General features: G+C 43.3%; 1 protein-coding gene across 3 annotated transcripts; it reads left to right on the top strand.

Annotated features, from left to right (window-relative positions):
• The first annotated feature begins 395 nt into the window (after positions 1 to 395).
• Positions 396 to 12,008, top strand: LOC129338067 (non-structural maintenance of chromosomes element 3 homolog). Of its 3 annotated transcripts, none has more exons than XM_054992154.1 (10): positions 396 to 831; positions 1,269 to 1,326; positions 3,743 to 3,850; positions 4,303 to 4,366; positions 5,758 to 5,837; positions 6,693 to 6,787; positions 8,829 to 9,035; positions 9,133 to 9,195; positions 9,335 to 9,449; positions 11,501 to 12,008. In XM_054992154.1, the coding sequence occupies exons 2-10, from the start codon at positions 1,285 to 1,287 to the stop codon at positions 11,579 to 11,581; spliced, it is 855 nt and encodes a 284-aa protein (XP_054848129.1). In that variant the 5' UTR covers positions 396 to 831; positions 1,269 to 1,284; the 3' UTR covers positions 11,582 to 12,008. The 3 variants fall into 3 exon arrangements, with proteins under 3 accessions (XP_054848129.1, XP_054848128.1, XP_054848130.1); XM_054992155.1 differs by having other exon boundaries at positions 398 to 1,326; positions 8,829 to 8,908; positions 8,993 to 9,035; XM_054992153.1 differs by having other exon boundaries at positions 396 to 1,326.
• The last annotated feature ends 13,940 nt before the right edge of the window (positions 12,009 to 25,948 follow it).

The raw sequence follows: 25,948 nt of genomic DNA, 5'->3' as shown, positions 1-25,948 counted from the left end.
CCAAACCCCTCCCTCCCCAGGCTCCACCCCCCAAATCACCAAGGATTTCCCAACCGGGAGTTGGCAACCATAGGAGAGGCAGGAGCTCTCCCGGGCCCTCCCATTCCATGGGCGGAGGTGGGGTAAGGATGGTTTCTTATTTTCTTTTCCGCTCGTGAGTGACAGGCAACCGGGCCAACGAGTTCTTCACGCGCAGAGGAAGCCAGACTCGGCAGCCTCTCTGATGGGCCGTTGGGGTGTTGCTTAGCAATGCTCGCCAGCCGCATGCGCTCTGGGCGGTCGCGCGCGTTGAAGAGGGGTGGGGGCAAGAGAGGAACGCTCGCTTCTCTCATGCCTCCGCCCCTCTTCAATGCGCGAGACCGGCCAGAGCGCCTGCGGCAGGCAAGCGTTGCTAAGCAACACTCCAACGTCCACGGGCCCCGCGAACGACACGGCGAGTCCGCAACGCTGCGCAGGCGCACTGAGAAAACGAGGTTGGGCCTGGCAGGCGGAAGAAAAGCGCTTGGCGCCCCTGAGGGCGTGGCCCGGGAGGTGTGCCGAGTGAGTTCCCGTTAAGGCTTCCCTCGCTGACTTTCCACGCGCGTCTGCCGCCAGAGGAGCTTCGGCCTGCTTTCAAGTAGAAGTCCAGCAGACTCGACTTTCCCCCATCGGCAGGCAGGGATGACTTGCACCTGATGAACTTCCACCTGTTTCCGTTGTTCCCTGCCTAGGCGCCTTGCTGCGGGGGGGGGGGGGGTGCCAGACCGAGCTGTGGGGTGCAGCAGGGCTTCTAGAAATAGGAGGCGTCGCTACTTTATTTTTAGGCAAGCGTCCTGGACAGACGTTCAACAGGTACAGCTTCTCTACATCGCTGTGGTGTGATAAGCCGCGTTTGCCGGATTCCTACCTGCCCAATGGCTGTTAAAGAGCCAAGAAGCTTTGTCCTTCAGACGCTGCTTGGGGACTAGATCCAGAGGAGTTTGCCGTGTTAGTTTGTAGTTGCAAAATAGTAAAGAGTCCAGTAGCACCTTTAAAACTAACCAAGTTTATTGTAGCATAAGATTTCGTGAACCAGAGCATGCATCTGACGAAGAGAACTGTGGTTCTCGAAAGCTTATGCCCCAGTAAAGTTGGTTAGTCTTAAAGGTGCTACTGGACTCTTCATTGGTTGGGCACTGGCAGTGGAGAAGGGCAGTCTGTTTAGTCCCTGAGGACAGGCCGTGTTTTGTCTTGGGGAGGGGGGAAAGCTCAGGATCTCTGCTGTAAGCTCTTCTTCCTGCTCCTCACAGGCTTCCCAACGGAGAGATGTCCCAGAAAAGGGGTACCAAAAGACCTGGCCCTTCCCAGGTACATGATGTTGTTGAACGTTGTCAAAATTTTCTTCTTTCTCTAGAATGGGGTTTATTGTATGGTTGTGATGTAGTAAATTCTACACTCTTATTATTATTATTAAAGTCAGTCTTGTTGTCATTGTTAGCCTGTTTAGCTGCATTCCTCTGTCGAACTTTAATCAAGTGATCCCATAGTTGTTCAAATGGTTGTTATGACAGGTGGATATTAGGCCGGGCTGTGTAAACCTTTTGACTATGTGGAAGGAGAGGAAACAGTTATGTTTGGATTTGATTTTTAAAAACGTACTGTAATATAATACATCAGAACCATGGTTCTTAACTTTTGATGCACCATCTCCTCTAAGTATGCAGCATGGTCCCTGCCTCTGGAAGTGGGGAGAAGGGGCTGCTGCATGTATGGAATGCATCTCTGTTAACTCCCAACAGACCTGAATGCCCCTCAGGATTTCTTGATTGTCCCTCGGGGGCCCCCATCAAGAATGCAGTTCTGTGTGGCATGTTTGAACTATTTTTGTGTGCGTATTTACTCTTTAAAGCCAGATTTTCTGCTGTTCACTATTTGTTTGGCTTCAGTTCTAAATGGGTCCATAGGTGCCATACAGATATGATAAGTGGCCCTTGTATTTTATAATGCTCTAGCTTCATATCCAAAATACAGCTTGTTTTGAAGCAGACCTCAGCTATTTGTTGCTTGAAGGAAAGGGTCTGAATTTTTAAAATTACTTTGTGCTGTGAATTTTTTCCTTCACTTCTAAATATGTATTAATAAAAGTATGCCAACACTGCTTTTAGAGGCTCCATCTTACAGAGCCCCGTGGCGCAGAGTGGTAAACTGCAGTACTGCAGCCCAAGCTCTGCTCATGACCTGAGTTCGATCCTGGCAGAAGCCGGGTTCATTCAGGTAGCTGGTCAAGGTTGACTCAGGCTTCCATCCTTCTGAGGTCGGTAAAATGAGTAACCAGTTTCCTGGGGGTAAAGTGTAGGTGACTGGGGAAGGCAATGGCAAACCACTCCGTAACAAAAGTCTGCCAAGAAAATGTCGTGATGTGATGTCCCCCCATCGGTCAGCAATGACTCGGTGCTGGCACCTTTACCTTACTGAGTAATAAATGGTACTGTTTGAGCGTTCTGAGAGCTTCTTGTTAATTTCCATAGTCTTTTTGACCACCCTAAACTCCAGAGTGGTTTTCTCCCCAAATTGTAGGTTTGGGAGCTGGCAGACAAGCTTTTTTAAAAGTCACTTCATAACTGAAATGAGAAGTGAACTAGGGAATTCCCTCGCACTGCATTTACTTGCTTGTAAACTCAACTCTTCTGCATGGAGACATCCTCTCACATACTGGATTCTGTCTAGCCTTATAGGCGATACCTTTCCTCCTGATGGTAATACTGCATATTCCAATATCTATGCTTCCTACTCCAGCAATTTCAAGGGAGTTCTTGTTATTATTTTTTTTAAATGATGGGTTCCCACCAAAACAATGTTGAGAAAATGAGTGTTGGAAGGGAACATACCTAAGCCAACTGTCTTCCTTAATATAGTGATTCTAAACTTTTAAAAACTCTGTACCTTTCTACATTTATTTTAGCTTCCAAGCTTTCTGAGCCAGTAGCAGCCATCTCTTAGGTGTGTACAGCTCTGCGTATCCAGCTCACTTGCTGTGGGTAGGATAAAAAAGCCCTGGTAAATCAGATTCAGAAATGCCCCTTGAAGCCCCCAAGCAAGGGACAGCCTCTGCCCCTTAGAAAGTAGGGTTCAGAGGTGCATTCATTGCCTTTGAATATTCAGGGTTCATTCACCTATTGTGTCTTACAGCCACAATGACTGTGAATTTGTCTAAGTGCCTCTTTAAAATAATCTAAGCTAATAACCATCACATTTCATAACCTACATAATGTCTCACTCTCTAAAGCAGACTCAGAAACAGAACTGTATTGGCAAATAATTGGGTTGTATCCCATCTTCCCTCCAAGGATCTCATGACAGTTGATGTGAGTTTATTACCCCATTTTATCTGTGCAACATCCATGTGAAGTAGAGTAGAGCAAGAGATGTGATCTGCCTCAGGCAAAGGATAGGATCTGAGCCATCTCCTAATCCTGCAAACCCGCTTCCCGGCCATCACATGATGGAGCCAGTGTGACCCCTAATCATTCTTCAAGCTTTACTGTCTAATCCCTGGTGCTGCTTCTGGTTCAACATGATGCTGCTTGTCCGTGTCATTTTGTTTGTGTGTATATGTGTATGTATACATATGTATCCTAGAGCCACTGGAACAAACAAGCTCTGTGTGCTAGTGCTGCTTACCGATAATCCTGTTTGAAAATGACTGCCTCAGATCCAGACCACAATATATAGCCAGTGTGGGATCAGAGCAGGCACCTTAATTCTCCTTCCTGCCCTTCCACAGGTACAGTACATGGATGTGGATGAAGAAGACACTCTGAGCCAAACTCCGACTTCCAGTCAGGTGCAACACAACGTACAGCGGCTCTCACAGAGTCAAATGGAGGCCAAAGTAAGAGAGGCCCTGCTGCCATTTCTCTGTGCCTTCTTGGGGTCTTCCTGTCATCACTGGCTGCACCCAGGGTTGTGTGTGCTTTGCATGTTAACTCCCCTTCCTCCATACTAATGAAAATTCTATGCTAAGAAAAGCTGGATTCTGTGCCCTTTATAAGTAGCGTCCATTTAAACTGTTCATATTATTTTGCTTAACTGCATTTTCCTATTTTGCATAACATGTTCAATTGTATATGTTCAAGTGTACTTTCAAGTTGGAAAGGCAAGCAAGCTGCTTTTTAAAAAAAGAAAAAGAAAGTTGATATTTACAGGAGGCTAAATTTCACATGTACACACGTGCATGCGCGTGCACACACATCCCTGTACTTCATTCTGTGCTTTTCCATATTCCCATGAAATTGCATCCTAGACATAGCCCTAACTGCTGCCTGTGTTGTGTTCTCTCTTCAGGTGCATGAGCTGGTATTCTTTCTGCTTGTCAAAGACCAAAAGAAAATCCCCATCAAACGGGCAGGTGAGATCTGGGGTGATGTTTTTACTCTTCTAAAAAAACTGCTGTAGAATTATTAATGTTCTGTTTGCAGAGTAAGGTTATGCAAATATGTTTTTGTTTTCTTAATTGTTCTTCCAATATTCGGTTTTTTGAAGCTCTTGGGAGCTCTTGTCAAGGATGTGAGCTACTCGGGGTTTTTTTCTGGGAAAAGAGGTGGTGGAACTCTCAAGAGGGAAATGAAGAAAAACACGGGATTCTTTGAAATAATATTATTTTCACGCACTATTGCCCAGTATTTTCAAGAGGTGCTGGAACTCTGTTCCACCGCGTTCCCGCTGGAAAAAAAGCCCTGGAGCTACTACTATAGAATGGAGGGGACAATATCTTCCACAGTAGTTATCTGCCTTGAATTCAATGCTTTAGGGGAGTGGGATTTTTCCTCCTCAGCGCTGTGGTGCATTTGTGTCATTCAGAGGGTTTCCCTGGCTTTTCTCCTATCTGCTTTGCTCTGAAGTACTGGGAAAAATTGCAATAAAGCTGGGATGGTTGCTGTGTGGGTAGGAAAATTTGGATTTTCTGCCCCACATGGCAGCCTGTTTCCCTGACCCTGTCCCCACTCCACCCATTTCCTCCCTCCCCCCCCCCAACCTGGGGGATTTTAAAGTTTTTTTAAAAAAAACTTGGACCTAGAGTAGCATTATATCAATATACTGTTGTCCTGAAAGCTGAAGCCCCAGCTTTCGTTTTTAAAAGAGTAAGTCTCTAATTGCTGTCTTTGCAGAGGTATAAGGAAACAGGCATACCTCTGTAAGGAAAGGGGCTAGAAACTGACTTCCTAAAAAATGAAAGCTGGGAATTCAAAGAAACTGCTACACCTATCAATATATCAATGCAATGATATTCTAATGCTTGTTTCTTTTTACCCCTGGTGGCTCAGGGAAGGGGGGATGGCCATTGCTAGGGAACTGGGCCAGGGAAAAGGGGGGGCGAGATCTGCCATCTGAAAGCCCTGTTGCTGTCACGCTGTATCTAGTCACACCAGCAGCAGGGAAACCACAAAATCTTGTCCCTGTGTGAAAGAAACCAAAGGCACAAAGGTTAGGGTTAGGCTGGAGTGGGGTCATATGGAGAGAATAATCAGGATATAGTAGCCATCAGAGAGGGACAAGGCTAGGCATATCTTCTGCTTTTCTGCAATTGATAGAAGTCTTGTCTAGCCCTCTCTCTCATTTCTGTTCTTTTATTGGATTTTCAGACGCTACAACCAGGATGACTGAATCTTTGGAGACAGTCTCTGTACATTTGATTTATCCATTTTATGCTAAGCACAGAACTATTTGAGTTTTGCTCTGGTTGTGTGCACACTGAGTATGAAGGGCCTTGACATGCAAAGCTCTCTTATCTCTTTGCAGATATTTTGAAACATGTAGTCAAAGATTACAAAAATGTGTTTACTGAGCTCCTCAAACGTGCGAACCAGAACCTTCAGCAGGTAAAGAGGGAATCCACTATTGGCTTGCCTATGGGTTGTGATGGTTCCAAGCATGATTATAGATGGAAGGCTATTGCAGAATGTGATGAGTTTGGAACTGTTGCCTCCAAGCTCAGATTGACTTTAGACTGTATAAAGGGTAGAAATACAGCAAAGAGTGTTCTGTGTCTGCCCTAGGTGGAAGATGGGGAGGGGGCAAATAAAGTATCTGTAAATACCTCTTTTATCAATTTGTAGTCCTTTATGGTGGAGAATCTATGATCAGAGATACTGGCTGATTGCATGTCAGTTCCCCAGATCTGGAGATCCAGCTTCTCAGCATTCTCCAGGGACAGTGTAGCTAACACTGATGTGAAAAAGATGGTGTCTCCTCAGTTGACAGTTTTATTAGTCATTGGATATTTGTCAAGGAAGGAGCTGCGAGACTGTATAGGCTTCTTTTTCTACAGCTGTTCATGCTGGATATGGAAACCTACTTGGCTCAGGCCAAATAAATTATATAAGAGCAGAACCACAAGTGACAAAAGGCACAGATTGGACACTTGTCTGCTTCCCTCAAGTTTTGATGGGGAATGTAGGCAACTTGGCGGAATGTTGGACAAGTGACAGTTGAAAAGTCCATTGGACAGCAGTCAGAGAGCGAAGCTGCGAGACCAGGATGCCTACATTTCCCATCAAAACTTGAGGGAAGCTGACCAGTGTCCAATCTGTGCCTTTTGTCACTTGTGGTTCTGCTCTAAGATTAAACAAATTTTCATAATGTTCCTTTATTTGTGTATGTTTCCCTAAACAGCAGAGAAGGGGTTGGAACAGCAGAGACTTTGGTCTTTATTATTTTTTCCTCTAATTTGGCAGGTCTTTGGTATGGAGTTGGTGGAGATTGACCCAAAGCACCACACCTACATCCTCATCAGTAAATTGCCGCATCTGGAAAGAGAGAGCAGTAAAGAGTAAGAAGAGGGAGGGTAGTTCTGTATTTGCAGTCCTTAACACTAACACAAATATTTGCAAATTCAGGAATTTCCAAACTTTTCCCCCTCCTCCCATGAACGGTTTGGTGTCAGAGTGAAACATCACACTCAAGTTTGGTGTACATATGCTTCTTCACTACAATTTGCTGTTCACCCAGGTGCTGAAAGTGTACCTTGATACTGGGATCTTCACAGCCAGATTTGAAATGTTAGGCTCAGCTTTAAGGAAAATCATAAAAGCCTACATGTGGCTGGAGTTGACTGCAGTGTGGATGTAAAGTACAAACAATAGGTAACATAGAAGGAAGGATTAGAGAAACAGGATTAGAGAGGGACAAGTGGGGGACCTGCAAAGACTTGTGGGCGTCAGGATCTCCTAGGGGGATCCTCTCAGACTGCTTCACTTCATCAGGCCATGCTGGTTGAGTTAAAAGTCTTTTAATAAAGATCATTTAATAAGGATCTCTACCATTCTAGAGCACAGTACAGAGTAATTGCCCGGAATACTAGAGAAAAACCCAGGAGGCCAGTTATACCCTCTTCCTCCCTCCCCCTTTCTCTCGAGCAGAAGTCCGTTATTCTCGGCGCCAGGCTCTCACAGGAAAGTTGGAAGGAGAGAGACAGAAAGTTGAAAGAGAGAGACAGGTGCCAAGGTCATTCTGTGATTCTCAGGCGCCTGGTGATAAGACAGATGGGAGCAGGACCACAACAGGGAAAATAGGGAAAGAACAGCAGACCTATAATCTATCCCCCATCCCCCACCAAAGAGAAATCGCTGAGTATGGCAGGCAGGTCACAGGCCATCTTGACAGCGGGAGGGAGCAGCTTAGTTTCTCCTCCTCCACTATTTGTTCTTTCCCTTCCCTGAAAGCCCCTGTAGCCACTCTCCCTTTTCTGCTTCCTTCCATCCTTCCCACCCACCAGCCAACCTACCTTTATCTGTCCTCCATGTGTGAAAAGACAAGGGAAGAGGAAAACTTGAAGACCTTTCCCTCGTCTCTTGTCCTTTCACACATCTCCTGGATTTTACTTACCTTTTCTGACTTCTTTCCCAAACCAGCTCTGATGTGATGTTTTGAGAAAGATCACAGCAAAATCAAGATGACTTCTGTATGGGTGGGAAAGCCTGGATTTTATTTATTTATTCATTTATGGAGAAACTGGCATACATCATTCGCCTCCATTTACCCTCACAACAACCCTGTGAGGTAGGATAGGCTGAAAGGGTGTGATTGGCCCAAGGTTACCCAGCAAGTTTCCATGGCAGAGTGAGGATTAGAACTTGAGTTTTGCAAATCCTAATCTGACACTAACCACTGCACTACACTGGATTTTCCTGGTATTACCCATATCCAGGGCTTTTTTCAGCAGGAACGCAGTTGAATGGAGTTCTGGTACCTCTTGAAAATACTCAGCAATAGTGCATGAAAATAATACTATTTCAAAGAATCCTGTGTGTTTCTTCCTCATTTCCCTCTTGAGAGTTCCGCCACCTCTTTTCCCGGAAAAAAAACCCTTGCCCATATCAGTTCCATTTTCCCTGTATCAATCCCTGTAGTAATATATGTAATAATGGTATATCATTATGTCAATTAACCAGTTTTTAAAAGCCTTTAAAAGCCCTCCTTGTGTCTCAGGCTGGGGAGTGGGCAATGGCTGCTGCTGGGGAATGGGGGGAAATGCAAGGAAATTGACAGTCTGGAAGCCCCGCTGCACTGTGCTCTACTAAGAGCTACAGCAGCAGGGGGGTCACCAGCCCAGAATGGTGGTTACCTTTTGCTGACTGAAGGGGAGGCAGAGGGGGGGGCCTGCCAAAGCACCAAGAACTAGTCTCTGCTGTGTGCCTGTGATCCCAGCCCTCTTTCCTTCTTGTGTCCCAATTACCGGCCAAGTCCTCAGAACCCTTGAGCAAAAACAATTTTGTGTTAAAAGCTGGCTGCTTCACTCTGATTCTGTGGCATGACCAGATCTGCATGGCTTACTTTCAGATGAGGCCAGTGACTGATTCTCTCTGTTGCAGGGATGAAAACACCCCCAAGATGGGCCTCCTCCTAGTCATTCTCAGCCTGATCTTCATGAAGGGCAACGTGGCCAAAGAATGTAAGTTTCCTGCCACCCCTGCTCAGCCCACTTCCTTGCTACCCTCTGTTCCCAACCCTCCTCTTTTGCTTTCTCTCCCTCTAGCTGCTGTTTGGGAGGTGCTGAGAAGGCTACGTGTTGACCCTGGGTACGACTGTCTATTGTGGGGAAACTGGGAGGCACAGATCCAATTGAATTGTGGGCTGGGATAAGTTCTTTGTCATCCTGCCCCCTCTTCCTTTCAGAGAAAAACACAAGATCTTTGGGGATGTGAAGAAACTTGTTACAGAGGAATTTGTCAGGCAGAAGTGAGTGGTAAATAGCTGGGCTGTGCATTGGCCCTTCCTGAAACTTTTCGACTGGAGTACAGATGCTCCACTACTTAAACTTTCTGTTCCTGTGTGGGGAATAGTTTGAAGTGTTGATCGCACAGCTCCCATTTTCTAGGTACTTGGAATACAATCGTCTTCCACACACAGATCCACCTGAGTTTGAATTCAGATGGGGACCACGGGCAATTAAGGAGACTTCCAAGAAGCAGATCCTACAGTTTGTTTCTAAGGTACTAAGCAGCTGCTACAAATCATTAGCAGCCTAGGGAAATGGAGAAAAGGATTTGGGTTTTTGAGATTAGGCACAGCACAGGGTGGAATTTTCCCATGTGGCTGTACCAGAAATCCCACCCTGGTCCATATGCACAGGAAAATCCAAACTGTATCAAGAAAGTCCAGGTTCTGGGATTGGGATAAATTGAGAAAATGTGTATGTATTTGCATATTTAGCCTATGCCAAGATGCTTTCCCAAGATTAAAAACAAATTGGCAGAGTGGGAGGAGGAAGAACATGAGAGTTAGGAAATATGAATACTGTGAAGAATGGAAGCCAGTAAGTGTAGGACTGGGACTGGGGAAGCCTTGGGTTCAAATCCCTCCTTGCCATGAAATGTGCTGGGTGACCTTGGGCCAGTTACTCCCTTGAAGCCTGACCCCTCTTGCAGTGTGTTGTGATGGGATGGTAGCCATACCTGAGGTGGCAAAGTGAACTGCAGTTCTGTTTGGAGTGCTGAGGGGAAAGCGTTTGTTCTGTGTGGAAGTCTGAGTGTTTAGTTTTGTGGATGAACGCAGCCTAAGTGGCCACAGAGGGAAAATTTAGTCTGTCAAATTCAGTCTGTCACAGAGTCTAGTTCAGATAGTCTGTGTGGAAAAGGCTGAGTGCATCTGTGTCTGTGCGGAAAAGAGGAGTGTTTATTCTGTTAATATCTATGTGGAAAATTAGTCTTTATGACTGAGTCTGTTGAGTATTTTTAGCCCAAGTGGCAACTGTGAGGAAAATGAGTCTTTGCAAGTAGGTCAGGGAATAAACATTTAAGAACATATAACTATTTTGGAACCATGAAGTTTATGAACCTATTCTGAAACCAATACGCTTATTAATTCTCTGCAACCATCATGCATACTTACAAATAAATTCTATTTCTGGTGAAGTAAAAAGTCTATTTCATCTGGAATATAGGATTCCTTTTTTACCTCACAGTTACCCTCGCTGACTTGTTCTGTCACACTGGAAAAGCAGTGGCTGCACAAGTAGGCAGAAGAAGAACCAACCAAGCTCAAGGTGGAAGAGTTTATTAAGGACTTTTGATCCCTATGTGTTTTGCTTTGAGCGTCTTCTATGCAGAACTTCACATTTCACCTTGAGCAATGGTTGTTTCTTCTTGTTCTGTCATACTACCATCTGTAACTAAGCCATCCTATAATACCAGTTAAACTGAAGAGGTCCAAGGCAAAAGCCTCTGGTAGCTGTGAAAACCATTTTGAAACAAAACAAGAAGCAGGGAGGCAACAATATATAGGACGTTTCAGTGCCTTATAGTGGGGTGCCATTACAGAAGTTACAGTATACAGGTCATATAAAGGGGGCAAAATGCCACAGGAGGTGGCAGAGGTGGGGTTCAAATCCCAAAGAGGGATTCTAGAGGTAAAAAACCTGGGTAAAGTACGAACACCAATAGCTCTCTGTATGGGTAGGTGCAGGAAGGAGTGTTGGCTATGACCAGAACCCTCAAGAGGCAAAAAGTTTAAGGTAGCATAGAGAGGACCTGTAATAAAGATTCTAGGTAGTACTGTAGCACAGTGGTTAAGTGATTCAGCTGCGAATCAGCACTCTACTGGTTCAAATCCCACTACTGCCATGATCTCAGTAGGTGGCCTTGGGTAACTCACCCCTCTCAGCCCCCCAACTGCATTGTGGAGATAATAACATTAACTTGTTCACCGCTCTGGGTGAAGCACTAATCTGTCTAGAAGAGCAGTATATAAACTCAGTCATTATTAAAAGAATAATTAAAAGAAATGACACAAGGATCCTACTTAATCATGGGTGGCTTGACCAGTTTCTAGTCAAACATCTGAGCTTCTGCAGGTAGTTGCCTCAGGATATGAGAAATAAATATTTCAAATGAAATGTATTTGGGGTTTTTTTCTGCATCCATCGGGGCTGAAAACTTAATTTTTAAAAAAAGATGGCTTCACAGCAGTCTACACAGGGTCCTTTTCTTATTTGGCTTTCTGCTCCAGTGCTTTCCTAACTGCACGCCAATGTTTTCCTCTTCAGATGCAAAACAAGGACCCCACATTTTGGACGAACCAATACAATGAAGCTGAAGCAGAGGGCAGTTCAGCAGGAGGACGCTAGCCGTTCAGGTGCTGGACTGAAGAGCGAGCCATCCAAATTCTACCGGGAAGCCTCTTGTCAGCAACCTCCTGCTTTACTCGAATAATGCTGGGAGAGGACTGTTGGCTGTCACTGTATAGGAACTGGACTTCACGTAATGTGGCCCATGTATCTTGGCAGATTTCTCCTAGCAGAGAAAAAAATTCACAACAGACTGGGATACTTTACCCATCACCAAAACAAGTTTTCTTGGTAAGGCTGTGTGGCCTTAGCTGCAAAGTTAATTATGCTGCTTCCTTGGTGGTTTGTTTGATTGTTGTGTTATAGGTAAGGAGAATATGGACCAAGTACAGAGATGCTTTTCAAATATGGAACTGTTCCGTGTTTATCTGCCACTCTAATATGGGTGTCACATAGTCTTTCCATTAAAAGCAATAAAAATTAAGACTTTGACAGTGTATTGACCTTTCCAAAGTGCTCAAAGTGCTTACCTTTCCTGGATCTCTTCCCCTACCTTTTTACACACATTGTTTTATCATTTCCTTCATTGATGGGCAGCTCTACCCAGGGCCACACATATCAGCCAGCAGCATACTGCAGTTTTCTTTCAGAGAGGTCCAGTCATGTATAAAGATCAGCAAGTTGGTTCAGCGCCCCTGTTTCCGCCCTTTCTCCAGGCTACACCATGCTCCTAGTGAGCCATGTGATCAGCAGGACAGAAGGCAGCATTATTTTAATACACGCACAGTGGTCTGGCACTATATCCAGGCCTTCTCAAGATTGCATGTCACATCAAAGTTCTGCTGTAAGAAAGAAAGTGGGTAAGGTTTAGGTTAGCTCTTTTGCAGGCTTAGTAAAAGAATTAGTTACTAGGTGAGCCAGGTCCCATCAGTATCAGTCAAAGGGCTGGACAAATGAGAAGGAGAGCTGGAGTGTTTGGGCTCCAATTCTTCACTTTGCAACCAAGTTGGCCTCTGTCCCTTGCTTTCATGTGACTGCTACATGGACCGTTGTCAGATCCTTCTCTCCTCTTTGTCTCTCTGCCTCCTCCCATCCCTGTTAATGCAGTCGTTGCTTGTGAACACTCTGCCCCCACGAGCATTGTCTCAGAGACTTTGCCATAAGCATCTCAATTCCAAGTGGAAGGAGAAATCATGGCCAGCAGAGACTTGTCAATGTCCCAAGGCTGTAAGCTCCTTTGCTGACCTAGTTAATATCCCCCACAAGATGAGTAAGATCTGCAGTAGAGAATTGGATTAGTGGGACTTCCGGTTTGGGATCCATGAAGGTCTAACGCAGCTCTAATCGTGGAGCTGACCGGGCTGCCGTTTAAGCGGCCGGCGGGGCAAAATCAAGCCCACGGCCGACTGTTCTCAGGCGGAGAACAGGCATAGAACGCTCAAGCACCTCAGGGCGCGTCAATCTCGGGCGAGGGGGGGTCCTACACAACGGATCCTCTCCCGACCCTTGAGGTCCCACCCTAAGACAGGTCGGCTATAATCTCTGCGGCAGTCCTGGTGCCAATGCGGTTGGCATAAGACCTACATGCCCAAGCTTCAACAGGGGAAGGAAGAGTGGATGGGAATCTAAGATTGAAACAGCGATTACAACCCAAGAAAAGTGAATGAGAAGGTAAAGATCACTATCTCTTGAAACGGGACAGATTACTTAAAGTAAAGAAGAATTAAAGTAGACTTTTAAACTGCAACAGACTAAGTATAAGGAGGGGAGGACCCGGCAAGAATTATATTAGAAAAAGGACTAAGTTAAACGAAGTTATTAAAGAAATTGGACTATTGTTTTGAATACCTGTGGCTATAAGGAGATATCAGGCTGTGAGAAAGTTTCACCATCGCGAGAACTGCTGTGGGAAGTCGGGAAACAGGAAGTACGTAACAACAATAGAGTTGCTTGAGAGAGGCTGCCCTTGCTGGAGGGCAGGAAGTAGGGAATCGCCATTTTTGAAAGGGGAAGAGCCGCGGCTTCAGCGAAAGAGGAATTAAACCATATTGGATTACAAAAATCATAGAGGAACCATAGAGAAAAGATGCCCGACATTTTGGACTCTTTAAAAGTTTTTTTTGGAAAGACCGGGACATTTAAACTAAAAGGACATTAAATTAAACGCCACGGAGCTAAGGAAGAGAGCGGACTCGTGGGAGCGAGCCAAAGCAAGCCCCACGATGTCGAAAAAAGAGTGGCAATCGGCAATAGAGAATTTGGATAAAAAACTTTTAGAAGTGATTAAAGAGCTCAAGGACATGAAACCGGAGTTGGTGAAAGAGGTTAAAGAGGTTAAAGAGACAGTGAAAAATGAGCTGGCAGAAGTGAAGAAAGGTATGGAAACAATGCAAAATGACCTGCAGGGAACACAGCAAAGAGTCAAGGTAGTGGAAAGCACGGTGGAGAACTTAGCAGATACGCAACGAACAGAGATGAGGGTGATGAGGGGGAGAATGGCGGTTGCGGAAAGTAAACATATGGAGAAGCAGCTGAGGTTTCGCGGCTTGCCGGAAGTGGAAGGAAAGACAGCTCAAGAACAGATCACTGAGGTGTTAGCTGAATACCTGGGGAAGGAGGAGGAGGAAGTTGTGGCTATCCTAGATGTGGTATATCGTGTAAATTCAAGAATCGCGACCCAGAGGAAACTACCAAGAGATGTGATTGTGCAATTCACGACCAGAAATATAAAAGAGAAGATTGTGACTAAACAGTTTCAAGATCCATTGGAGATTGATGGCAAGATGATTATTATCATGAAAGAATTACCCAGATCGGTGTTGCTAGATCGAAAAAAATCGAAAAAAATATAAAGCTCTAATTCAGATTCTGAAGGACATGAAAATAAGGTACAGATGGGAACTACCAGAAGGAGTGTCGTTTGAATTTGGAGGAGCGAAAAAGCGCATTAGATCTGAATGGAGCAGTTTATAAGGGACAATGAAAAGGACTTACCAGCAACAAGATTATGAATATGGAGTGCAAAGTTTTATCTTGGAATGTAAATGGACTTAATTCACCGAATAAGAGAAAAGGTATTTTCCACTGGCTATTAAAACAAAAATGTGATATTGTATGTTTGCAAGAGACTCATATTAGAAAACAAGATGCAAAGTATTTAAAATTGAATAAATTGGGCAGTGATTTTGTAGCGGCCTCTAATAAGAAAAAAAGGGGAGTGGTATTGTATATAAAAGAGGAGCTACAGCCAAAGTTAGTGATGAAAGATGCGGAAGCCAGATTTTTAGCAGTGGAATGTATATGGAATTTAAAGAGAGTATTGGTGATTGGAATCTATGCACCTAACGGAGCAAAAAAAAGCTTCTTTGAGGACTTGAGGAAGCAATTAGATGAACTTTCTTATGACCAGATAATTCTTGCAGGAGACTTCAATGGAGTGACAAACTTGGAACTAGATAAAAAGTCAGCAACTGCACAAAAGAAAAGAGGACTATTACCAAAGATGTTTTTTGTATTGACGCAACAGGAAACTTTAGAAGATGTATGGAGAAGACAAAATCCCAAATGCAGACAATATACGTTTTTCTCCGCGAGACACTCTACGCTATCAAGAATCGATATGATCTGGGCCTCAAAAGACTTAGCGCTTTGGACTAAGGATGTGGAAATAATGCCTATGGTAGGCTCAGATCATAATCCAATTATGTGGAAGTTGGGGAAAAGGAGTAAAAGGAAAGGATGGAGAATAAATGAGGATTTGCTGCAAGAGGGAGAAAATATGGAGATGTTGAGAAGAGAAACAAAGTTTTTCATACAATATAACATGAATAGAGAAGTACCAACCAACAAGGTATGGGACACCTACAAGGCAGTAATTAGGGGCATATTAATGGACTTAAATGGAAGAGCCAGGAAAAAAAAAGAGGAGAAGAGACAGAAGATCACGGAGAAAATAAAAGCCAAAGAAATACAGTTAAAGAAAAGACCAGGGAAAAAGAAAATCTACCAGGATATTAAAATTCTTCAAGAACAGCTGACAGCAATGAATAATAAAGAATTGGAATGGAATCTTAAGAGAATGAATCAAAAGGCGTTTGAAGGCGCAAATAAACCTGGAAAATATTTGGCATGGCAATTGAAGAAGAGAAAGGAGAAGAAAATAATAAATAAAATCTGTGAGGGCAATAAAGTGTACCTGGAACAGACAGCTATTAGCAGAGCCTTTTATAAATTTTATGCCAAATTGTATAATAAAAAAGAGGTGAATAAAAACTCAATAGCGACATACTTGGAGAAAATGAAGCTCCCAGTAATTTCGGAAGCTTGGAGAGACAAATTGAACAATGAAGTAACGGAGGAAGAAATAAGAAAGGCAGTACAGTCAACAAACTTGGGAAAGGCTCCAGGACCGGATGGACTTACAGCCAAATTCTATAAGGTAATAGCTAATGAACTGGCACCCTTCCTAAAAGATGTGATTAATGGTGTTTTAAAGGATCAACGGATCCCAGACACTTGGAGTGAAGCTAATATATCACTGATCCCCAAAGAGGGGCAAGATCTGACTAACGTGAAAAACTATAGACCTATATCGTTACTTAATAATGATTATAAAATTTTTGCGAAGATACTGGCGGAAAGAGTGAAGGGATGGCTTTCTGAAGTTATTGAGGAGGAGCAAGCTGGTTTTTTGCCAAATAGACAAATCAAAGACAATTTAAGGACAGTTATAAATGCTATTGAATACTATGACAAACGTTGTGACAAGGAGGTTGGCTTCTTCTTTGTGGACGCTGAAAAAGCGTTTGACAATTTGAACTGGGACTTTATGTTTGCCACCATGGAAAAGCTACAAATGGGAGAAAGATTCATAAGAGCAGTAAAGGAAATTTACAGAGACCAGAGTGCAGCAATTGTGGTGAATGACGAGGTGACCAAGAAATTGACTATAGGTAAAGGAACAAGACAAGGTTGTCCGTTGTCTCCACTGTTGTTTATTTTGGTTTTGGAAATACTCATGATACAGATACGAGAAGACGATGCAATCCGTGGAATAAAAATAAAGGACTTTTCCTATAAGGTCAGAGCATTTGCGGACGATATAATGCTAATTGTGGAAGATCCAATGGAGAATATGCCAAAAGTAATAGAGAAGATCAAGGAGTTTGGAGATTTGGCAGGATTTTATGTAAACAAAAAGAAGTCAAAGATATTATGTAAAAATATGACTAAACAGAAACAACAATTATTAATGGAAATAACAGACTGCGAAGTAACAAGTAAGGTGAAATATCTGGGAATTGAACTGACTGCAAAGAAAATATCAGATTTTGTTTGGGCAGGCAAAAAGCCTCGAGTGAAAATGAAAGTGTTACAAGATGCAAAAGAAAGAGGCGGAATGCAACTGCCCAACCTAAGACTTTATTATGACGCAATTTGTTTAGTGTGGTTGAAAGACTGGATGATGCTGAAAAACCGGAAATTACTGGCCTTAGAAGGATATAAAAAAATATTCGGATGGCATGCATATTTATGGTATGATAAAGTAAAAGCGGACTCTATGTTCTTACATCATTATATTCGGAGAAGCCTATTCACAACTTGGAAGAAGTACAGGAATTACCTACAAGATGGAATCCCCTCATGGGTGGTTCCATATGAAGTAATAGATCCGAGAACTGTCGATAATGAACAACAGTGTTTAACATACAAGGAGATAACCCGAATGGAATTTTCTAAACCCAAAATAAAGACGCAGGACGAGTTGTCTCCAAGTTACGATTGGTTTCAGTACAGACAGATCAGAGATCTTTATAATTCGGACTGTGTGAAGGGAGGGATAAGAATGGAGAATTCGGAATTAGAACAGGCACTTTTACAAGAGGATAAAAAGGAAATCTCTAAGGTATATAAAGTGCTGCTGAAATGGTATACTGAAGATGAAACAGTTAAAGTGCAAATGGTGAAGTGGGCTATAAACTTTAATAAAGAAATAACAATGGAGGCGTGGGAATACTTGTGGAAAAATACATTGAAGATCACGACATGCACCAATATTAAAGAGAATGTCTATAAAATGATTTATCGTTGGTATCTGACACCAAAGAAAATTGCGCTAGGGAATTTGAATATGTCTAACAAATGCTGGAAATGTAAAAAGCATGAGGGATCTTTGTATCACATGTGGTGGACTTGTGAGGTAGCTAGGCAGTACTGGGGGGAAATAATAAGAGTAATAAGTGAGATTTTACAATTTCAAATTAATAAAAACCCAGAACTCCTGCTACTGAACTTGGGAATGGAGGATATTCCAGCACAATATAGGACATTGCTATTTTACATGACAGCAGCGGCTAGACTTTTGTATGCGCAAAAGTGGAAAGTGCAAGAAGTGCCAACTATTGAGGACTGGATATATAAATTGCTGTACATGGCGGAAATGGACAAAATGACAAGGAAACTGAGAGACCTTGATCCAGGACAGTTCAACACGGATTGGGAAAAGCTGAAACAATATTTAGTGAAGAAATGGGAGGTGGGAGGAGAACTGTGGCAGTTTGAAAATTACTAAAATACAATAAAAGTAGAGGGAGGTGACTTTACCGGGGGGTGGAGAGGTAAATGAGAACTTCTAAGCAACTATTTTATTAGACTATTATATATAGCATTAAGTATTATAGGTGTTATTACAAGAACTATAATGATAGAAATTAACTAATTATAAGGATAGAAACTAATTAATTTCATTTCTGGCAATAATTGTATAATGGAGATAATTTTATAATTGCAATGAAGGAATTTAAGTAAGGTGGGAAAATATATATTAATGTATAGATTATGTATTAAATTGATTGAATTGGTTTGGAGGTATATATGGGTCAAATTGGTTGACTATTTTTGGTGGATAGTTGCATAATGAAAGAATAATACAATTATATAATTAAAACAGTATGAAGATGAGATATGTAGAAAAAGAAATATATAGAGTATAAGTTAAATTGGTTGACTTATATTGAATGTACTGTTTATAGAAGCATCTAAAAATATGCTAAATGAGGGATAAATTGTTTGCCCCATATTGAAGATGAGATTATAAGATAGAGTATAGAGTACCAAAATTAGCTAAATGATTATTACCAAAAGAAAATATGCCAAGAATGTATTATTTAGTTATGTATTATTTAGTTGTTAAAGTAAGTAGGAAGACAGAAGGAGCACTGTGTTATATAGATAAGCTTAGAAGAAAGTGAAAGTTTACGTTTGACAGATAGAATAAATTTAAAATGAGTAAGGGAAAAGGGACAAGGGGTTGGAAAACTGTTGGAAGTCAACAAAAGGGGGGGAAAGGGAGGGGGTTAGAATTGGAAAAATTAAAGGAAACTGATTGTAATGTACAATTTAATGATATCTAATCCAATAAAAAATTATTTTAAAAAAAAAGAGAATTGGATTAGTGAATAAGTGACGGGGGAGTCTTTACCTGAGGGCCCAACAGGCAGTGGGGAGGGCACTGGCCCAGATCTTTCCAGCAGGGTCATTTGGTTGTCTCTGGGTTGGCCATTAGCACAGAGAGGAAGTATTGCTCCAAGGGGCTAGCTTTGTAGGAAAGATACGGGTGGGGCGAGGAGAAGACATGTTTATGATTTTTAAAAAGCCTCTTCAAGCTCTCCAAAAGAAACATAGGGGAAATTTACAGCTAATCGCTAAAGTGTATACTTTGAACCTGCAGCCTTGAATTCCAGTCACTGCCATCTCGTTTTAAAAGATTGCAGGTAGCAGGATTAGGAAGGGCCAGGGCCTGAGCCCCCAAACAGTAGACGGTACAATGTGGGATGGGGCATAGGGTTGATTAATATAAGGAAGCTATGTATATTCTCTTGTTCAGACTGAGTTCTTTCTCAAGCTGTGTAGATGTTGTTTTGACCAGAAGGTTGGATTAGGCCATTTAGCACATTATGTTCTGTGCCCCTTGACCCTTTCCCTTCTGCCCTGCCTGTTTGCCATGCTGAAATAACCCTGAATCACCCCCAGTGCACCTCCACAAGTTGAACTCATTCTCCCCATGCCATCTGAGGTAGATGGAACAAGATGTTACATTAGGTGTTCATCAAGTAATAAACTGCAGCTCTACATGAGGTCCTGAACCTGGTTCACTAGGTACCAACTACCAACCTGGAGGACATTGAGGTGGGATAAGGAACTGTTGGGGGAAAGAGTTGGGTCATAAGCTTGGGGGTCTCTAGCAGATGTATGAGATGCTGTGGAATTCTTCCTAGAAATCCCCAACTCTGTTTGGAGTAAAATAGGAAATAGACTCAGTTTTCGTTAACTCATGTAGGTGATGTATGTGAAACATTTTGAACACTCATAATGGACTACATAAAAGCTAATTATTAAGTGCTAACTACATTATGTAACATAGATAGATAGATCCAGAGGAGTTAGCTATGTTACTCTGTAGTTGCAAAATAGTAAAGAGTCCAGTAGCACTTTTAAGATGCGGGGCATCTGATGAAGAGAGCTATGGTTCTTGAAAGCTTATGCTACAATACAGTTGGGTAGTCTTAAAGGTGCTACTTGACTCTTTACTATTTTACATTATGTAAAACACGTAACAAAACTTTTCATCCCAGCTCCCCCTGCCCCAGCAACCAGCTTTGTTCGGTGGATTTCAGTAGAGAACCACTGGAGAAGTCTTTAAACTTTTCCCTTATTATTTATCAACTCTAGATTATTCCCCATTGGACTCCCCACCTTCACCGCCACCAATATGGTTGAAATGGGTTTTTTTCTGCATTTTGAACATTGCAAGAGGGAAACGCCTTTGAGGGAGGGGCACAGAGCAGAAGAAGGTGTAGAAATAACCCTGTCTCCCTTGCTGTTTCTCTGATAAAAATTTAGAAACCCTAAAAGTTCTTTAAACAAGCTGATACCTGGGCTCCATACCATGTTTGTGTATTGGGTGTCATTCGTTCCTCAGCTGGGCTGGAAGGAGCACAGGAAGGGGCTGCTGGAGAGGTGATTGCCAGAGTAAAAATTGACCCAGACTTGCTGTGTGCATTGGCCTGAGAGTGAGTAGTAAGCTTTGCTTGCAAGGGAGAAAATTTCTCCTCATCTCTTGTGTGTAGTGCAGCTAATTGAGGAGGGCCTGTCTGCTTGGGAGTGATTACTAGGGTTGTGCAATTCGGTATTCTGATTAGGTTAAAGTTACCAAATCAGAGCCGTTTCGGGTTTTTTTGGTATTACCGAAACGTTTTCTGAATACTGAAAAATGTCGGTAATACCGAATCAGAGATTACCGAATTGATTTGGCCATTGTTTTCAATGAGAAAACCTCCCGTCTTAATGGGAGTCTGGGGGGGGCATTTTCTGTCCAAATCACACCAAACTTGGTGGAGACCTTCTCCTAACTATCCTCTAATGACCCCCCAAGTTTCAGAAAGATTGGACTTTGGGGGGGCCATGTTATGCCCCCCCAAACAAGGTGCCCCCATCCTCCTACATTCTCCATGGTTCTCTATGGGGAAAAACAAGTCAACTTTCTAGGTGGTTTGGAGTGGGATTTGCAAGCAAGATGCACCCAACTTTCAGGGGACCTACTCCCACCTGTCCTACCCTCCACCAACTTTCAGGCAGATTCTACTTTGGGGGGCCATTTTATGGCCTCCCAAAGAAGGTGCCTCTATTCACCTCCACTCCACTATTCCCTATGGGGGAAATAAGAGAGGCTTGTCTGGCTAGGGGTGGCATTTTGCATGCAAAATGCCCCCAACCTTCAGGGGCCCATCTCCCACCTGTCCTCCCACCCTCCACCAAGGCCCAAGCTGATCCCACTTTGGGGGGCCATTTTATGGCCTCCCAAAGATGCTGCTCTTAGCCCCCCCTTTCTCCATTATTTCCTATGGGAGAAATAAGAGAGGCTTGTCTGGCTGGGGGTGGCATTTTGCAAGCAAAATGACCCCAACCTTCAGAGGCCTATCTCCCACCTGTCCTCCCACCCTCCACCAAGGCCCAAGCTGATCCCACTTTGGGGGGCCATTTTATGCCCCCCACAAAGGTGGTTCTCCTGCCACACCACTTTGTCTTTCTACTGTGGGGAAGACTTCCACACCATAGAAACACATGGGATTGGGGCTGCCAATGGCCACAGCCACAGTCCACCTGCACCCAAACTGCCAAATACCACACACACCCTCCCCGAAACCTAACCTCCCCTGTCCTGTGGCCAGCCACTTTCTATTGATTCCTGTTATGGGAAAATCTCCCACAGCAGGAACCCACGGAATGTGGCATCTATGGCCACAGGCACAGTCCCCCTTTTAAATCCACCCCCCCCCACAGCCACACACTGACCCAAAGACACCCTCCCCAACATTCCCACACCGGCCACTACCCCAGGTGCAGGCTGGCCAGCCGTCCCCCATTGTTCCCTGTGATGGGAACTTTTAAACTCTCTTTCCCAGGACAATTATGCACAGCCCAGGGGTGCCACAATGGTGGGCACACTCCTGAGTGCGAGCTTGTCCCTGTGAAAGAGCACCTGAACCACAGACACCCTCCCCCAAATTCCCCCACCACCTACAGAGATGGCTGGCCAGCCAGCCCCATTGTTCCCTATGATGGGAACCAACTGCACAACAAAGAATAAAACACAAGCACACACTGAATAAAGTTTTTAAAAAATTATTTTCTCATTTTCAAAGTACAAATAGGAAAAGCATTGTGACACATTACACCAGCAGTCCCCCACACAGAAAAATAACAGAACTCACTTAACATCAGAGAATCACAAAAACAATTCCTGTCAAAAACACTTTATTTCTTTAACAGCTGTAGGTTACACAGCAGTGGGGCACACCAAAGGGCATTCTAGCATTCCCCTACACAAAAATAACACAACTCACTTCACATCAGAGAATCACCCAAAACACAATTGCTGTCAAAAACACTGAAATGAGTTGTGTTATTTTGTGTAGTAGACTGCTTTCATGCTCTGTTGTGCCCTCCTACTGTGTAACCTAAAGCACTTAAAGAAGTAAAGTGTTTTTGACAGCAATTGTGTTTTGGGTGATTCTTTAATGTGAAATGAGTTGTGTTATTTTTGTGTAGGATACTGCTGGCATGCTCTTTGGTGTGCCCCCCTGCTGTGTAACCTAAAGCTGTTCAAGAAATAAAGTGTTTTTGACGGAATTTTTTATGTGATTCTCTGATGTGAAGTGAGTTGTGTAATTTTTTGTGTAAGATACTGCTGGCATGCCCTTTGGTGTGCCCCACTGCTGTGTAACCTACATCTGTTAAAGAAATAAAGTGTTTTTGACAGAAATTGTTTTTGTGATTCTCTGAATAGGGGCACCTTCTTTGGGAGGCCATAAAATGGCCCCCCAAAGTGGAATCTGCCTGAAACTTGGTGGAGGGTGGGAGGACAGGTGGGAGTAGGTCCCCTGAAAGCTGGGTGCATTTTGCTTGCAAATGCCACTCCAAGCCACCTAGAAAGTTGACTTGTTTTTCCCCATAGAGAACCATGGAGAGTGTAGGAGGATGGGGGCACCTTGTTTGGGGGGGCATAACATGGCCCCCCCAAAGTCCAATCTTTCTGAAACTTGGGAGGTCGTTAGAGGAGAGTTAGGAGAAGGTCACCAAGTTTGGTGTGATTCGGACAGAAAGTGCCCCCCCCAGACTCCCATTAAGCTGGGAGAAGGGTTTCTCATTGAAAACAATGGCCAAATCAATTCGGTAATCTCTGATTCGGTATTACTGATACTTTTCGGTATTCAGAAAACGTTTCAGTAGTACCAAAAAAAACCGAAACGGCCCAGATTTGGTAACTTTAACCTAATCAGAATACCGAATTGCACAACCCTAGTAATCACTCCCAAGCAGACAGGCCCTCCTCAATTAGCTGCACTACACACGAGAGTATTTATTCCTCCCATAGGAAATAATGGAGAAAGGGGAGGCTAAGAGCAGCATCTATGGGAGGCCATAAAATGACCCCCCAAAGTGGGATCAGCTTGGGCCTTGGTGGAGGGTGGGAGGACAGGGGGTAGCAGGTCCCCTGAAAGTTGGGTGCATTTTGCTTTCAAAATGCCACTCCAAGCCACCTAGAAAAATGACTTGTTTTTCGCCTTAGAGAACCATGGAGAGTGTGGGAGGATGGGGGCACCTTGTTTGGGGGGGCATAACATGCCCCCCAAAGTCCAATCTTTCTGAAACTTGGGGGATCGTTAGAGGAGAGTTAGGAGAAGGTCTCCACCAAGTTTGGTGTGATTCGGACAGTAAATGGCCCCCCCAGACTCCCGGAAAGCCGGGAGAAGGTTTTCTCATTGAAAACAATGGCCGAATCAAGCCAAAACACAAATACCGAAACGGTTTCCTGATTCAGTTAAAACCGAATCAGGTTTACCGAAACAGGAAGGCCTTGCACACCCCTAGTGATTACTACTACACCCACTGCTATTGTCAGTCAGGGGCTGTGGGCTATTGAAATGTAAAGGCTTCCTCCTCACCAGAGTGCCAAAGGGTACTTGGCTGTGGCTTTGACCTGGGGACCCTGTAAGTACCTCCCCCCCTTTTTCAAATATATATAACTTCCCTTGTTGAGTTACCAATTTTGCTCTCAGGATCAGTTTTTTTGGGCCAGATTACATACAGAAAGTAGATTCCCGGGAGAAAATCTATTTTGTTTTGCAGTCGTCAACAGATTTCTTTTTTGGAAGAAGATAATGGCTACTGAAGGGCCAGTTCCAGTTACCTGCCAAGGGTGAGCTGTTTGTCTTCCTCTCGGAGGACAAGAAAGGACTTCATTTGTCACAAGTGCAAGCTGATAGTGTTACTGGAAGAAAACGTGAAGAGCCTGGAGGAATGGATTGGGACCTTTTAAAAGATCAAAGAAAGAGGATTTCATCAACCAAATTCAATCAATCAATCAAAGATTTATTACAGTCGTAAGACCAGCTAAGTTAGGTACAGATATAAAAGAGCAGTTTTTAAATACTTAAAATGGTAAAATACATAAAAGATAAAATCATACATATATATCTAACAGTAAAACTCACTTCATTGAATCACTTCCCAGCAATTGACGTTTCCTTCATCAAGTAATTCCGCTTTATGGCACACTTTAGACCAATTTTTGTTTGAGACAGGAGGACTGCGTCGTCAGCATGTACATGAGAATTGGTACCTTTCTTCCTACAAGGCTCAGGGCATGGACATCTGTCTCATGTAAACATTGAATCAATGTGTTTACATAGATGTTGAATAAGAAGGGCACTAATAAGCAACCTTCTCTAACGCCCTTCTGGACCGGGATTTTCTTAGATAGTTTGCCATCTTGTGTGTACCTTATCTGGAGTTCATTACTCTCATTAAGCTTAATCATAAGGTATAACACTATTTTATCAATGGGTGTATTTCCCGATTTTGCCCATAGGCTGAATCCACATGTCAGCGTCTCGGTAAACGTTCGCTAAACTTCAGGAAGTATGGCATCTTTCTAGCGCGATTTCTGACTCATCGTGTGATGAGTCAGAAATCGCACTAGAAAGATGCTATACATCCAGAAGTTTAGCAAACATTTACCGCGACGCCAGGACACACCAGGACATGTGGATTTGCCCATAGTCTTCCTCAAGAGATGGTATCAAAAGCAGCCCTGAGGTCTATAAATGCTGCATATAAATTTTTCTTGGGAGACATTGCATGTTTGTGGATGAGGTAATCCAGTACCAAACAGTGACCCATGGTTGAACGGCCTTGGGAAAAGCCTGCCTAATAGATTCTTTTGGTCTAGCCATTTGCATAGATTCAGGCATAAATGCTTAGTGTATAATTTACAGATGACATTCAAAAGGCGGATTGGCCTATAATAGTTTGAGTTATTTTTGTTCCCTTTCTTATATACAGGGACTATGATGGCTGGACCCCAGTCCTTCGGCATCTGGGCTGATTGATCTTTGTATGTAAATAAGTTAGCTAATATTGGAGCCCACCAGTCTATATGTGTTTTAAGCAGTTCTACTATAATGAAATCACTTCCCGGTGCTTTGCTATTTTTTAGTTGTAATATTAATGAGGTGACCTCACTAACTGTGACTGGAGGCCAAGATGGAACATTTGCTAAACAGTTGGTTCTAGGGTATGTACTGTTGGTCTTTGTACAGGGTATGTACTGTTCGTCTTTGTGCAGGGTATCAAAATGTTTTCTCAAGTTTCTGAATGGTATCGGTCATAACTTTAAATTTGTTCTCCTGCGTTCCTGAAATTATTTTCCAAAAGCTTATATTATCCCTCTTCTTCGTGGCCTTAATAAGTGATTGCCACTGAGTGTGCACAGCCACAATCTTCTTTGTTTTCAATAAGTTTTTATACTCCCTCTTCTTTGATTGGGTTTCAAGATTGGTATTTAGGTTTGGGTTTAGCTGAAAT

The sequence above is a fragment of the Eublepharis macularius genome, chromosome 11, assembly GCF_028583425.1.
Source record: "Eublepharis macularius isolate TG4126 chromosome 11, MPM_Emac_v1.0, whole genome shotgun sequence".
Lineage (NCBI taxonomy): Eukaryota > Metazoa > Chordata > Lepidosauria > Squamata > Eublepharidae > Eublepharis > Eublepharis macularius.
This window is presented reverse-complemented; position numbering and strand designations above follow the sequence as displayed.